The 11,778-nt window shown below is 42.9% G+C and overlaps 1 protein-coding gene across 5 annotated transcripts in view; it reads left to right on the forward strand.

Annotated features, from left to right (window-relative positions):
• The window catches only part of LOC144938172 (catenin delta-2-like), a 270,511-nt gene extending 259,431 nt beyond the window's left edge, over positions 1–11,080 (forward strand). For all 5 annotated transcript variants that reach the window (XM_078865941.1, XM_078865938.1, XM_078865939.1 and 2 more), the window contains 3 exons: positions 83–220; positions 1,000–1,079; positions 1,888–11,080. In XM_078865941.1, the coding sequence (XP_078722067.1) occupies positions 83–220; positions 1,000–1,079; positions 1,888–2,235 (566 nt within the window). In that variant the 3' untranslated portion in view covers positions 2,236–11,080. The remainder of the gene's footprint in view (positions 1–82; positions 221–999; positions 1,080–1,887) is intronic.
• The last annotated feature ends 698 nt before the right edge of the window (positions 11,081–11,778 follow it).

Raw genomic sequence — 11,778 nt, forward strand, 5'->3', positions numbered from 1 at the left:
TTGAAGTCTGTGGATGTTGTCTTTGCCCGACTTGCTCGCATGCGTTTTTCTCATGTATATGCGTGTGGCCTCTCGCGTGCAGTGGGCAGTGCCCTCTCCACGGCACGGGACACCTCTAGCTTCCGCGAGTCGCGGCGCTCTGAGTACGAGGCGGTCCGCTCATCCCCCAGTCACCGTAGTAACCGCCCGGAGCTGCCAGTGAGGAGAGACTCGAGCAGGGGTGAGTCGGTGGCTTACTTGCGGCAAAAGGCCTGTACTGCAGGCCTTCAGCTCTCAGTTTAATTAAAATACATGATTACTCCTCTGCGATAAGGTTCCAATGGAACTAACAAATTAAGGCGTTATTTGAAGGGAGAGTTTTCGATGGCTTGTGAACGTGTCACAAATCTAAAGGGGAGCTCATTCATTAAGTGCTACGTTTGTAACCGACGCAAATTGTGCATTGTTCTGGAGGCGGAGGCGAAGCCTTCACAAAGCACATTGCAACTGTGCATAACTCCGCATGAAACAGTGAGAGGGACGGGACGGCAGGCCCCCTTTAGCTAAGGGTTACTCCGTGCCACACCTGTCGGATGGTACAGCTGCATTGGGTGTATCCCGCGCAGATGTCTACGTCGGTTCGTACGAGTTCCGTGATGCGCTGTAACGCATCACGGAATTAAATAAAAACAGTGAGAGGAACATTGCCGAGTCCCACTTTGGTGTTCCAGGAGAAAACTCACGCCCTATGCCGAGTTTAAGCACTGACAATAAAACGGCTGCTGGGTCAACTTTAACACGGGCATCGCATCAATTCCAACACGTTAACCACTGCTGCCCACCGCGTTACTAATTTTTCTCCATACCCATCAGTAACCCATGTGCTGGTTGTTGTGTGAGTGTTTTTGGTTGTTGCTTTGTGCGCAGCTGTTGGTTTTGTGTGGAGTGCCAGGAATTGTTTTGTGTTTTAACAAAGTTTGTTTGGGACACCCATCGCGTAATCCTCCTTGTCTCGCACAGGACTCCCCCCCCAGCCTTGCGCCGGCACTTACAGAAGTTCTTATGCCTCCCAAAATGTGGAGGATCAATCCCACACTCAGGTACCGGCTTCCATTGCCTCTTCTGCTCTAACATCATTGGCAGGCATCGTAGTCTTGTGGTTGGCCCCCGGCTGAGGATTGGTGATATATATGGGGTTGCAAATAAATATGGCCCTTGGGTTTTTTTTCTTATTCACTGAATTATAAGTGTATAGACTCAACCAATGGTTTACCTATGTTTAGGAGATAGATGTTCAGGTCAAATGGTTTTTACTGTCTGTGGAAAAGTCGCCCAGACTTTGGAGTGTGGTATGGAGCACAATAATCTTTGTAACCTTAGATTTGCATATGATAGGCTAAAGGGGCAATTATACATCGAAAAGACACCAATGAAACAAGTATTTACTTTTTTTTTACCAAGCAAGACATTTTTTTTATCTTATTGTATCTGTTTATAATGGACACATTGTTATTCCTTACACTGAAATGCTGACCAAAATAGACAAATTTCAACCAACCATTAAAAGTAATAAGAATATTATAGTAACGAAAGCAGCAAAATATAAAGGGGAAATGTCAACAAACATGAAATTATATGTCTTTCTTTTCTAAACCGAACACATTTGGGAAAAAGACGTATGGATTCTAAAAGGATTAATAATTGCAACACTATGATGCCTGATCATTACTTTCACTCTAACACTGTTGTGCAGTTCACTTATTAACAACGGACCAATTAGCATTCGTATTCTTTTGCCTACGATGTGTCCTATCCTAGTTTTTCGCCATTTAAAGCGGAATCGTATTTAACTTGCCGTTTTTAACTCCGCGTGTCTCCACCGCGTCACCACCACCGCGGTTTGCACAGACAACGATGAGAGCGACGCTGGCGGAGAGACAGCGGCGGGGCGACCCGTCACGCCGTGACTACGAGGCGGTGTACTGGACGGCGCGCCCGGCGCTGCCCGGCGCCAACGATTCGTTCTTCGACGAGCGGCTGCACTTCGCCGGCGACGCGTGCGGGACCCACGCGCGCCATCCCCCGCCCGGCACCTCGGCCAACTACGTGGAGTTCTACAGCACGAGGCGCGCGGTGGCGCACGCCGCCCCCGCCGCCGCAGCAGCCACCGGCGCAGTCGCGACCGCCGCCGCGGTCACCGGGAGGGGCAACTACGACTCGCTGCACTACCGCGATGCCACGGACTCCTGGGTGTGAGCGCCGGTCCGGTCCCGCGCGGAGTTGCCGAGCCGCTGCCTGCGCGTGTGCGTGTGCTTCAAGCGAGAGGAAAATAAATATTTTTTTTTTCACAGGTGTGGTGTTTGCTAGTGGATACGATGGCCAACATTTGCTGATTGCCAATGTATTGGTTTGATATGTAGAGTTTATTTTTTTTCTTTCATCTTTGGATTGATTTTTTTCTTCTCAAGAGTATTGTGTTTGCTAGTTCACATAATTTGCAGACGTTTAAAGGCTGATTCATGTCCACCTCCGCAGCCATTGACCTTATGGTTATTATGCTCGGAGGAAACATTTTTATTTTGTTTTATGATGTTGAAGAAAATAATTTTACTAGACGAGAGGGGGAAGGGGGGATGTGGAGAAAGCATTTTATCTACATATAATTCTGCATTGCTGTGTAATGATGCAGCTCTGCGCAATGTGCGTGTACAAGGGGCAGTTCTAACGATCTCTTTGTACTGTGTTAAGTTTGGGTCTAAAGACAGCGGACACATTACATTGGACCACTGTTGTTGTCTTTAAACATGAACTGAAGATTCTGCTTTAAAGAAGGCAGGTTAAGGTTGTCTTTTCTTTTTTAAGTGAACAAATGAATCCGATTAATTTAATATTGACAGGTTAATGGGGTCAGATTATAGATGTGCAAACACAGGGGTAGGTTATAAGGCCCCTCTTAAGACGTGTGTGTGCATTCGTGCTTTTTCATACAGGTGCATACGTGTGTTGATACCAGTATGTAAATCTGTCAATGGGCGTGTGCACATGCGTTAACCTGAACTCTGATGTAAAATATTTTTCGTGCCAGAGTGGCTTTAAACTCTTAATATTATTACAACTGTCATTGGCATCATTTTGCTTTTAATCTTTACCTTGGAATTTAGTTGCCATAAACTGTGGCAATTTATCTTCTGTACTGCCACTACCTTCAGCCTCTTGTGAATATGGTATTTTAATTTCAGTCAGAGTTTTTGCAATATTTCTTTCACTGTCACCAAACACACGTATTAGTGAATTACATTGTATTTGCTAAAATGAATTATGTTGATGCACACATCAATGAAGGTTATGGGTGACGTGACAAAGAGAAGACATTTTATTTTAAGTAAAAGCAACCCCCCTCCCAACCCTTTTTTTTATTAAACATTCCATGCTGTGTGGAGCATTTGATTTGGAGCGTACCATGATGGCAAACGTGGGAAATATGGGTGGAAAACAAAGGGACATTACATTGGTGCATGATTAATAAATTGAATGGGTTATGAAACCCATTTCGTTATCTGTCCCATGGCAAATGAAATGTGACGTTTAAGTATAAAACATTATCACTGACTTTCAGCGGTGGCTCATGGCTCTAATATGTTGATAGCAACGACCTTGGCCTCTGCTTTTTCAGTCTCAGGTGACGCGTTCGTGTGGATTAATTGGCGATTGGAACACGGTGGCTGTGGTGATTTCCTCAGCACATGCAGTCCTGTGCAGCTTGCCAGAAAACTGGTCGACCGTTGGGTGACAATGGTGCATTATGCAAGTTGCCTTCGCATTTCAACGATTAAATATGCCTGTACACGTCAAACCAGATTGCAAAATCCAGTCGCTTCCTGAAAGTGGAGCCGTGAGCTGCCAACTGTTGACTAGAAGTAACGCTAAAATGCCAAGCCTACTGATTTTTAAGGGGCAAGCTCCCGATTTTAAAACCCTTGTGCCGCATTTTCAAAGCAAGGATTGCATCACAACTGAAACAAGAATACGTAATTCATAATGCGGTAAATTTAGCCTTGAAAATGTGTACAGTTAACGGGTTTAAAAATTACAATCCTACCACTTAATCGATTGGATTGGCGAGTATGTAGTAATATTGTAATTTCGTTAAAGTGAGAGGCTGTGATTTAAAAACGTGCGTTATCACCATGTAATATGGACCCCAATCTGTATTATGTTTTCAAATGAATCGTGTGTGAAAGCATTTTTATTTTGGTTCAAATTTTAGCCATTTAATGGCCATTTTAGTTTGTCTCTGTGGTCGAGATAAATCAGGTTTCATGATTGTATTGTATTTACAGATGTAACTTTACATTTCTTGCATTCCAAATATCGGGGAAGATTTGGCACAGGAACTTGGGCGTGTCTTTTTTTCTTACCTAAACAGGGTCTTCTACTCGCAATACATTGCAGTCACTAAATGTAAAAATGAATGCTTAATTTCATTCTTACTAATTTAAATTGAGTTGACTCAAAATATTTTTTTATTTACATAACAATATTTTCATAATTGCCACGATTTTGACAAATAATTCGGATACTAAAATAACACATGTCATATAGATCTCAAAACAAAATATTTCCACCTAAAATAGCTATGAGTACTGACCAGGCAGATTGTATCTGATTTCCCATTCAACACCCCGCTCTGTATATGAAATGAATCCCTTCAAATACCCCACACAGTCTGTGGTGGACTGTACCATTTTTGTATGTAAAGGTGCAGTTTTAGCCTAACAAGTCCCCACATAGTTGTACTCTGTTTGGTGACTGAAGTTGATTGACAGGTCTCTGTGCTCTGCCAGTTCCTCTTACATTCTTTCTTATTGCTGACAGGAACTCCACGGTCTTCAGGAGACATGTAGCCAATCACGTGCAAGCATTGTTGTCACATGGCAATTTATAAACCAGTCGATTGAATTATGGTTGAAATCATACGCTAGGCATCGTCATCTTTCTGCTGCAGGAATTTAAGTGGTTTTGAAATGCTTAGCACGTTGCTGTCAGGTGGTTCGCTATGTACAGATTCACGGTTCTCCTGCTATTGCCGCAGACAAAAAATATATTTTCTCTGCTTGGGTCATTTTTAAGATGGTGGCCTTCATAGATATAATTAACCTTTGTTTTTTTACGGTATATTTAGGTCTAATTTAATTTGGGGTCTTCATAGTGGGGTTAGTGGAATTTAGCTAAGTTTTCACTCAGACAAGGAACGGCAGAATATGCAGAATATTGTAGGAGTTCAAACGAAACATTGGGATCTTACTGCCTAGATTTACATATAACAAAATCGCCCTAAATACACCCAGACTCCTTGATTATTGTAAGCTAAGTAGGGTTTGAGCCTTGTTAGTAATTATTTGGGTGACCACAAAGGCTTGCCGTGCATTGCAGATATTGGACTGCAAAGTGTGGCCGGGAAATGTTGGTGCTGAATGTCACCCCCTCGTATGCATGGTGGATCTTCGGGTACCCTGGTTTATTCCCACACAAAGCCAAAAACACTCTTTAATAGAACTGGAAAAATATCCCAATTCAGCAGGACCCTGGTGAAAAAGTCTTGAGGCTAAGTGAGTTTTGCCTCGGTAACTAAGTTTCATTACCACAATACCTTGATATGAACCACAATACCTTGCTGATGTCGTCAAAGAGCATCAACCATCACGAAAACTCCAGTTATCCTCGTAGCGGCTTTTGGCTAACCATCGAACAAAGAGTGCTTTCAGATGCTCTTCTGCAGCCGTCTGGAACGCTCTTCCGATAGTAGGAAGCCACTAAGCTATGCACTTTTAAATCTAGATTTAAAACTCATTTCTTTACCACAGTTGTTTGTGTTTAGTTTGTTGTCCTTCCCTTGCACCGATTAACACGGTTGGGCTACGTATGTTGCGAAAGAAGTTCAACATACATACATTACTGTAGTAGTATTATACATTCATGTTGGAAATGGCAAATTCAGACAATGACGTGGATTTGGACCGATTGGCTCTGTGCTTTGCCCTCCATGGCCCACTGTGCAGTTTTCTCTTTCATGTTGGATCAGCGTTATTTTTGGATTGTGGCTGGCGGTTGGTGCAGAAAGGTTTTGGTACGTTTACTAGTCTAGTGCGTAGCATGGTGTGTTTGCTGTATTTGAGGGTTATGGGACGTGAACACCCAGCTTTTCGTGGCTGGTAGCAAATTGGGTAGAGAGAGAGCTTGGCTCTGTAAGTTTTCCTAGCCAAGGAAGTGAAAGTCAAGATGGCGTTAATCCCCTATCATTGATATACACATTCACAGGTTTTAAACTGAAGTTTCCTGCATTCTCGTGCGTTGTGACCCAAGAACAAAAATCAATACCCCACACTGTAGCTTGGGAAACATGTAATTATTCATCAACTAGTATATTCACATGTTTTTCAAATACATTTGCATCAGTTAATGTGCATTGAGTGACTGCAACCGTGGTAATGTTTACATGTATACGCAACTTAATTATAGAAAGGAAAATTAATTACTGTATTGTACTATTGCAATTGAAATTGCCTCAAACATTTACAAAGTAACTAACACAACTCACCAAAGCCTATCCGATGCATGATACACTCAAGTTTGTAAGTCCTTGTACCGTAATTTTTGCTCTGTATTTAAGGAACATATTAAGTCTTGGTAACACATGCATGTGATAAAACGACATGCTGTTGGAAAGTATAGTACAGTGTAGAGTGTCAAATGACACTCATTGATGGAGTAAGAACATTTAACACACTAACTTTTTAAAGCGTTTAATGTACAAGACAAGGATGAATCGGTACCCAAGTCTCTGTGCCGTCAGTGATCACAATTAAATGTTTGGATAGTTGCTGGCATTAACAGAAATGGTCAAGTCCCACAAAGGCCTTGGCCTGCCTTAGCTGTGCAAGGCCTTGGCCTGCCTTAGCTGTGCAAGGTTAATGAGCCTTGTGGGATTTTATAAGTGAAAGGGGTTTAACGTGGGTTGGTGGTGGAGGATGGAGATTCGTCTTTTGGCGGATAGGGACGCTAGGATGCTTGGAATGTGCTTGTGAAGGACAGATGGCATGTGATGTAAATGGTTTGCGGTTTGAGAAGCAATTGGTTTCACGGTGTAATTTTATTATGAAATTTACCTTTACACGTGATTATGTAGGAGCCACTTCTAATTATTTGAGATATACACCGTGCGTATGAGTGTGCGTGCGCGCGTTGTACATTTGCTGTTTTGGCGTGAGGGGTGCTGTACAAACTCCAGATAAGTGGCACGACATGCAACTGGTTTAACTTTATTATTTAGCATTGCTCGTTCATATATGGGTTGTATGCGATTTCACTATTGGCTGCCTTCTGTACCTTTGACTTTTTTATACATATAATGAGACTCTGTCTCAAGCCCGGAATATCAGGACGAGCAAAATAAACCGTGGTCCTGCAGCCTTGGAGCAGACACAACGATTTCACATGATGTAATAAAACTATGGCACAGTTTATCAGCAGCAAAACGTGTATCGATCAATGGTTATGTACAGGATTCTCGTGAAGGTTTGTATAGTCTGCATTTTGAAGGATAACACAATGTTTGAGTTGCATTTGGTGGCCAGGTTGGGTGGAATTTGGAAGAATGAAAGGTAGGGACATGTTTTTATGACAGTACCCTTAACGATTGAAGTATTCATCATTATTGCCTCTACCTGTGCGGCCTTACACCTGTGCGCCCTACATATGTATGCTCTACACTTGTGTGACCCTCCACATGTGCGTCAGTCACACTTGTATAGTTCTTTACCTGTATGGCCCTGCACCTGTATGACACCTCACCTGTACCCCCATACACCTTTACAGCCATGCAGCATTCATTAAGGTATCAATATGTAAATATTAGTGGAGTGTAACACTTTTGAAGGTTGTTTTTATTGCCATCATTGTTTAACTTAAAACCATCTTTTTATTGTCCATAGAGAGAACTACTTGGCATATATCATGAATTCAAAGCAGGGGCAATACATGATGGGGGATTTTTTTCTAAAGTGAATCTTAGAGTCCACTGTGATAGGACTAAAACAAGATTGAATGATTATGCAGAAATTAGTTTTTCAAAATGTTTGAGTAAATACTTACATTTTGCGGTTGTCATGTTTTATTTTTACCTTTTTTTTAATTGTGTCATTTTGAAAATGGCTTAGAGTGGGTCTGTGATTACCATTGTTTGAGGCCATGGTGCGCTTGTGATAACTAATTGACAGCTATGATGTGACGGCTATGCATAAAAAGTGTCAGGTATGCATCGGCTTTGGCAGGATTGTAATCATTGGTGTTGGGATAGAAAGTGCTCTCTACTCCTCATGGATCACAGGATGATCCATTTATAGATACCGCACTAAAATGAATGGCAAACATGACAGAGAAGACAACATTTTGAAAGCCTCTACGGCTCCCACCAATCTCAATACACTCATGAAACCTTGTAACATTCGTCTGTCCGTCGTAGGCATCACATTATTCAATCACCTTGTTTGGAAGAAAGTAAATGGATAATTTGAAATCAGTGGAGTGCCTAAATGGATTGTGCTGTTTTTGTTCTATGAAGTGTGGAAGGCGAGGCAGCTAGAAAAATGCAACAAAAACTACTGTTTTGCACCTAGAAACAGGTATTCACATCTGATGTAAATAGTGAATACATTGTGAAGAAAAACATTTTTTTGCCCAAAAAGTTCAACACCACTGACGCAGCATTCTGGTTTTGCCAGGCTCAACTTTACATGGCTACCAGACATTTTACCACGATTTGTGGCTCGTAACCCAAGTTTAGACTCGACCAGGACCCCAGCTTGGGTTGGGGTTCTTTGCCTGTGATCACACAGTGTGTGGTACAGGGACCCCGCTACCACATTGGCTGTAGCAACTAACAGATTTGTGCAAAAAAATTGTAAATTACATGGTTAACTCGACTCCAACTGGACATTACAACACACCACTGTAGCAACATGTGCCAATTTCATGAATAAAACAGTATATGCTATTAATCATCATTTTGCTTTGATTTTAACAGACGTAACTGTGCTTGGATATTGAGAAATGTATTACTTATACCAAAAAGTACACAAAGTAGGTGGTTCGATTATTAATTAATACGATGATAAACAGTGTTTACTTTCAAAAGCAACCTTTGGGTGTTATAGTACCAGAGTGTGAGCTGCGATGACCGTGCCCTGTGTCACCCTATCGAGTTATGCTCCAAATTAAATGCTCTGTGCTGATCGTCCACCAGGTTGAAAACGATGGTAAAGAGTAGTGTATCGGTGCTGTCTGCTCCACGTCTCAACAGCTGTTCTAGAGCTGACGGGTTGAATCGCCTGAAGAATGAATACGTGAACTCTTAACCATGACCCTCCTTGCATAGCCCACGTGGTTCCACTCGATTTGAGTGGTGACTGAGCTGTGGGGCAGAGAACGCGGCCCCTAAATCTCGATTCGGCCTCCCATTTTCATTTCACTTCAAAATTCACACATTGGATATGTAAGCAACGAGCCGGGATAGTTCAACCATGTCCGTTTCAATTTTTACACCACCATTTATGAAAATGTACTTGTAATATTGTTGAGGCAGCATCAATATGCTTGGTTTAATGTATTTTAAAGGCTAGGTGTGTGGTGCTGACTTGGGGTCGTATTAGTTTGTGACACAAGGAGGTGAAATGGGGCAATGTTCTCTGTCCTACGATACCTCTTCTTGTTTCTCATCAATGGATGAGTCTGTGGGCATGGGCTATAAATTTAGCCGTTTCTTTGGCATACTACAGAATCTATAATGCATGCTCTCATTGCATCATTCATTCTACATGGGAGACTACTGTAGATTCCAATTTTGCAGAGGACTTTATTGAGGCCCAATGAAGTGGCAGTGTTTGGTGTGGCTTTGAAATCACTAAAAAGCACAGCGGCCCTGAGAAGGAATGCCCTTCAGGAGGAGGGATTTATATTCTTAGATAATACATTTTGAGCCGTAGTTTGTTGAACACCAAACAAGTTCACCTATTGAGTACACCTGAAATACAATACTTTTTTTTAGGTCTTATTAAATGAAATGCTGTCTTTATATTATACTACAACTGTCTAAGATAGCTGTGCTACTGTTAGAATGCTGATGTCAAATTCCTCGCACAAAGTCGTGGTCAAAACAGGTAACTTATAAACGCATCCATTTCGTTGCCCGATTTGAGTGTAAAGCTGTGTACGGTCCAGTCATGATGACCCGTCCTCAACGTACGTAAAAGGATAACATTAATATTCGGATTGAATCTTCTTTGCTCACATTGTTATTAAGTTTGCTGTAGCCCACCTACTTGGACAGACAGGTACCGGATGAGACCGTCTTGTCTACAGCAGTACACATTGCACCGAATGCCTTCAGTTGAGAGTGCACAAATATTTAAAAGCGGAAACCGTTCCCACTCCCAATGTCTCCACCACCCACGTCCTGTACATGTCACTGCACACGTGTGACCCTGGCGCAAAACAACTTTTGCGTTGGCACAACCGGGACAAATATGGATTTCCAATTGTGTCCTGACAGACGTGTAATAAGAGTGTCAACCCTCTCCACATCGTGGAACGGGCCATGGCTATGTGGAGCTGTTCGTGTGCGGGACGTGCACATTGGACTGTTTCTCTGCCGGAGTGCGCAATGTATTACCGTAAAGGCTTTGTTTCACCTTGCCCTAGCCACTGCCATCAAATTCCATTGTATTATCTCACAACGGCTAAAATGCTTCAGAACTCGTTAAATACCAATGAAGCGGAGGGGGTAATTTTCTAAACATGTTTTTGTACCCTTGCATGTCACACCGTGTGCCCCGTACTGTAATGTATATTGGAAGTCATTGAGGTGTAGTTTACAGTCACCCATTGTTATTTTGAACATGCTATTTTTTCTGTTTTACATTTTTATTGTTATTTTTGAAATTAAAAATAAAAAAACACATTTGTTCGATTTTGTAATGTAAATGATCACAAGGTGGTGCACAGCACTTCCAGTGTGCATTAACAAAGCGACGTGATAACAAATAAACAGCTGAAAACAAAACCAGAGACTCCCTAATTCATTCAGTGTGTGTGTGTATACAATCACCGAGCCATGTGCCACTCTCAGAGCCCTCCATTGAACTTGGTGGACAGTCACCAACAATACGTGACATTGTATGATGCCACAGCTGCCAGTGTCAGCTGTCACGAAGACCCCAATGGTCGAAGTTGGAACCTGACGGCATGCCACAGGGTAAAGCCAGGTGGACAGACCGACTGTAGGATTCGCGATAACTGGTTTGGTGCTGATTTTGCCCTTAATGCCTCCCTCCAGTCGCTCTCTGCCAGGCAGTCCTGGCGCAGTTTTTACTGGTAGGAACCTCCTGGTTACACCAGCCCACAGGGGATTATTGTGTCCGTCCGTCCGTCGTGCATAAAAAAAATGGGAGTGGTGGGGCTGGGTGGAGAGGGGAGGGTGGGAAGGGGCTGGGTGGGGAGGGGCTGGTCACCCCGTAGTGCCCTTATAAAACTCAACGTTTAACCTACTCACGCCGGTTTGTGCCCGCCCTCACAGTCGGGCATATTTGCGGAATACACCACGCCGCCGTTGACCCTGGCCATTGACCGAGCAACCCAACGTTCCTACCAGCTCCCTCCGCAGGACAATGTGTTTGGACGGCAGTGGGTGTCGTGATGAAAAACGTGCGGCAGGTTGATTTTGGAGATCTTCATGAACTGCATTCA

The sequence above is a fragment of the Lampetra fluviatilis genome, chromosome 21 (assembly GCF_964198595.1).
Source record: "Lampetra fluviatilis chromosome 21, kcLamFluv1.1, whole genome shotgun sequence".
Taxonomy (NCBI): Eukaryota; Metazoa; Chordata; class Hyperoartia; order Petromyzontiformes; family Petromyzontidae; genus Lampetra; species Lampetra fluviatilis.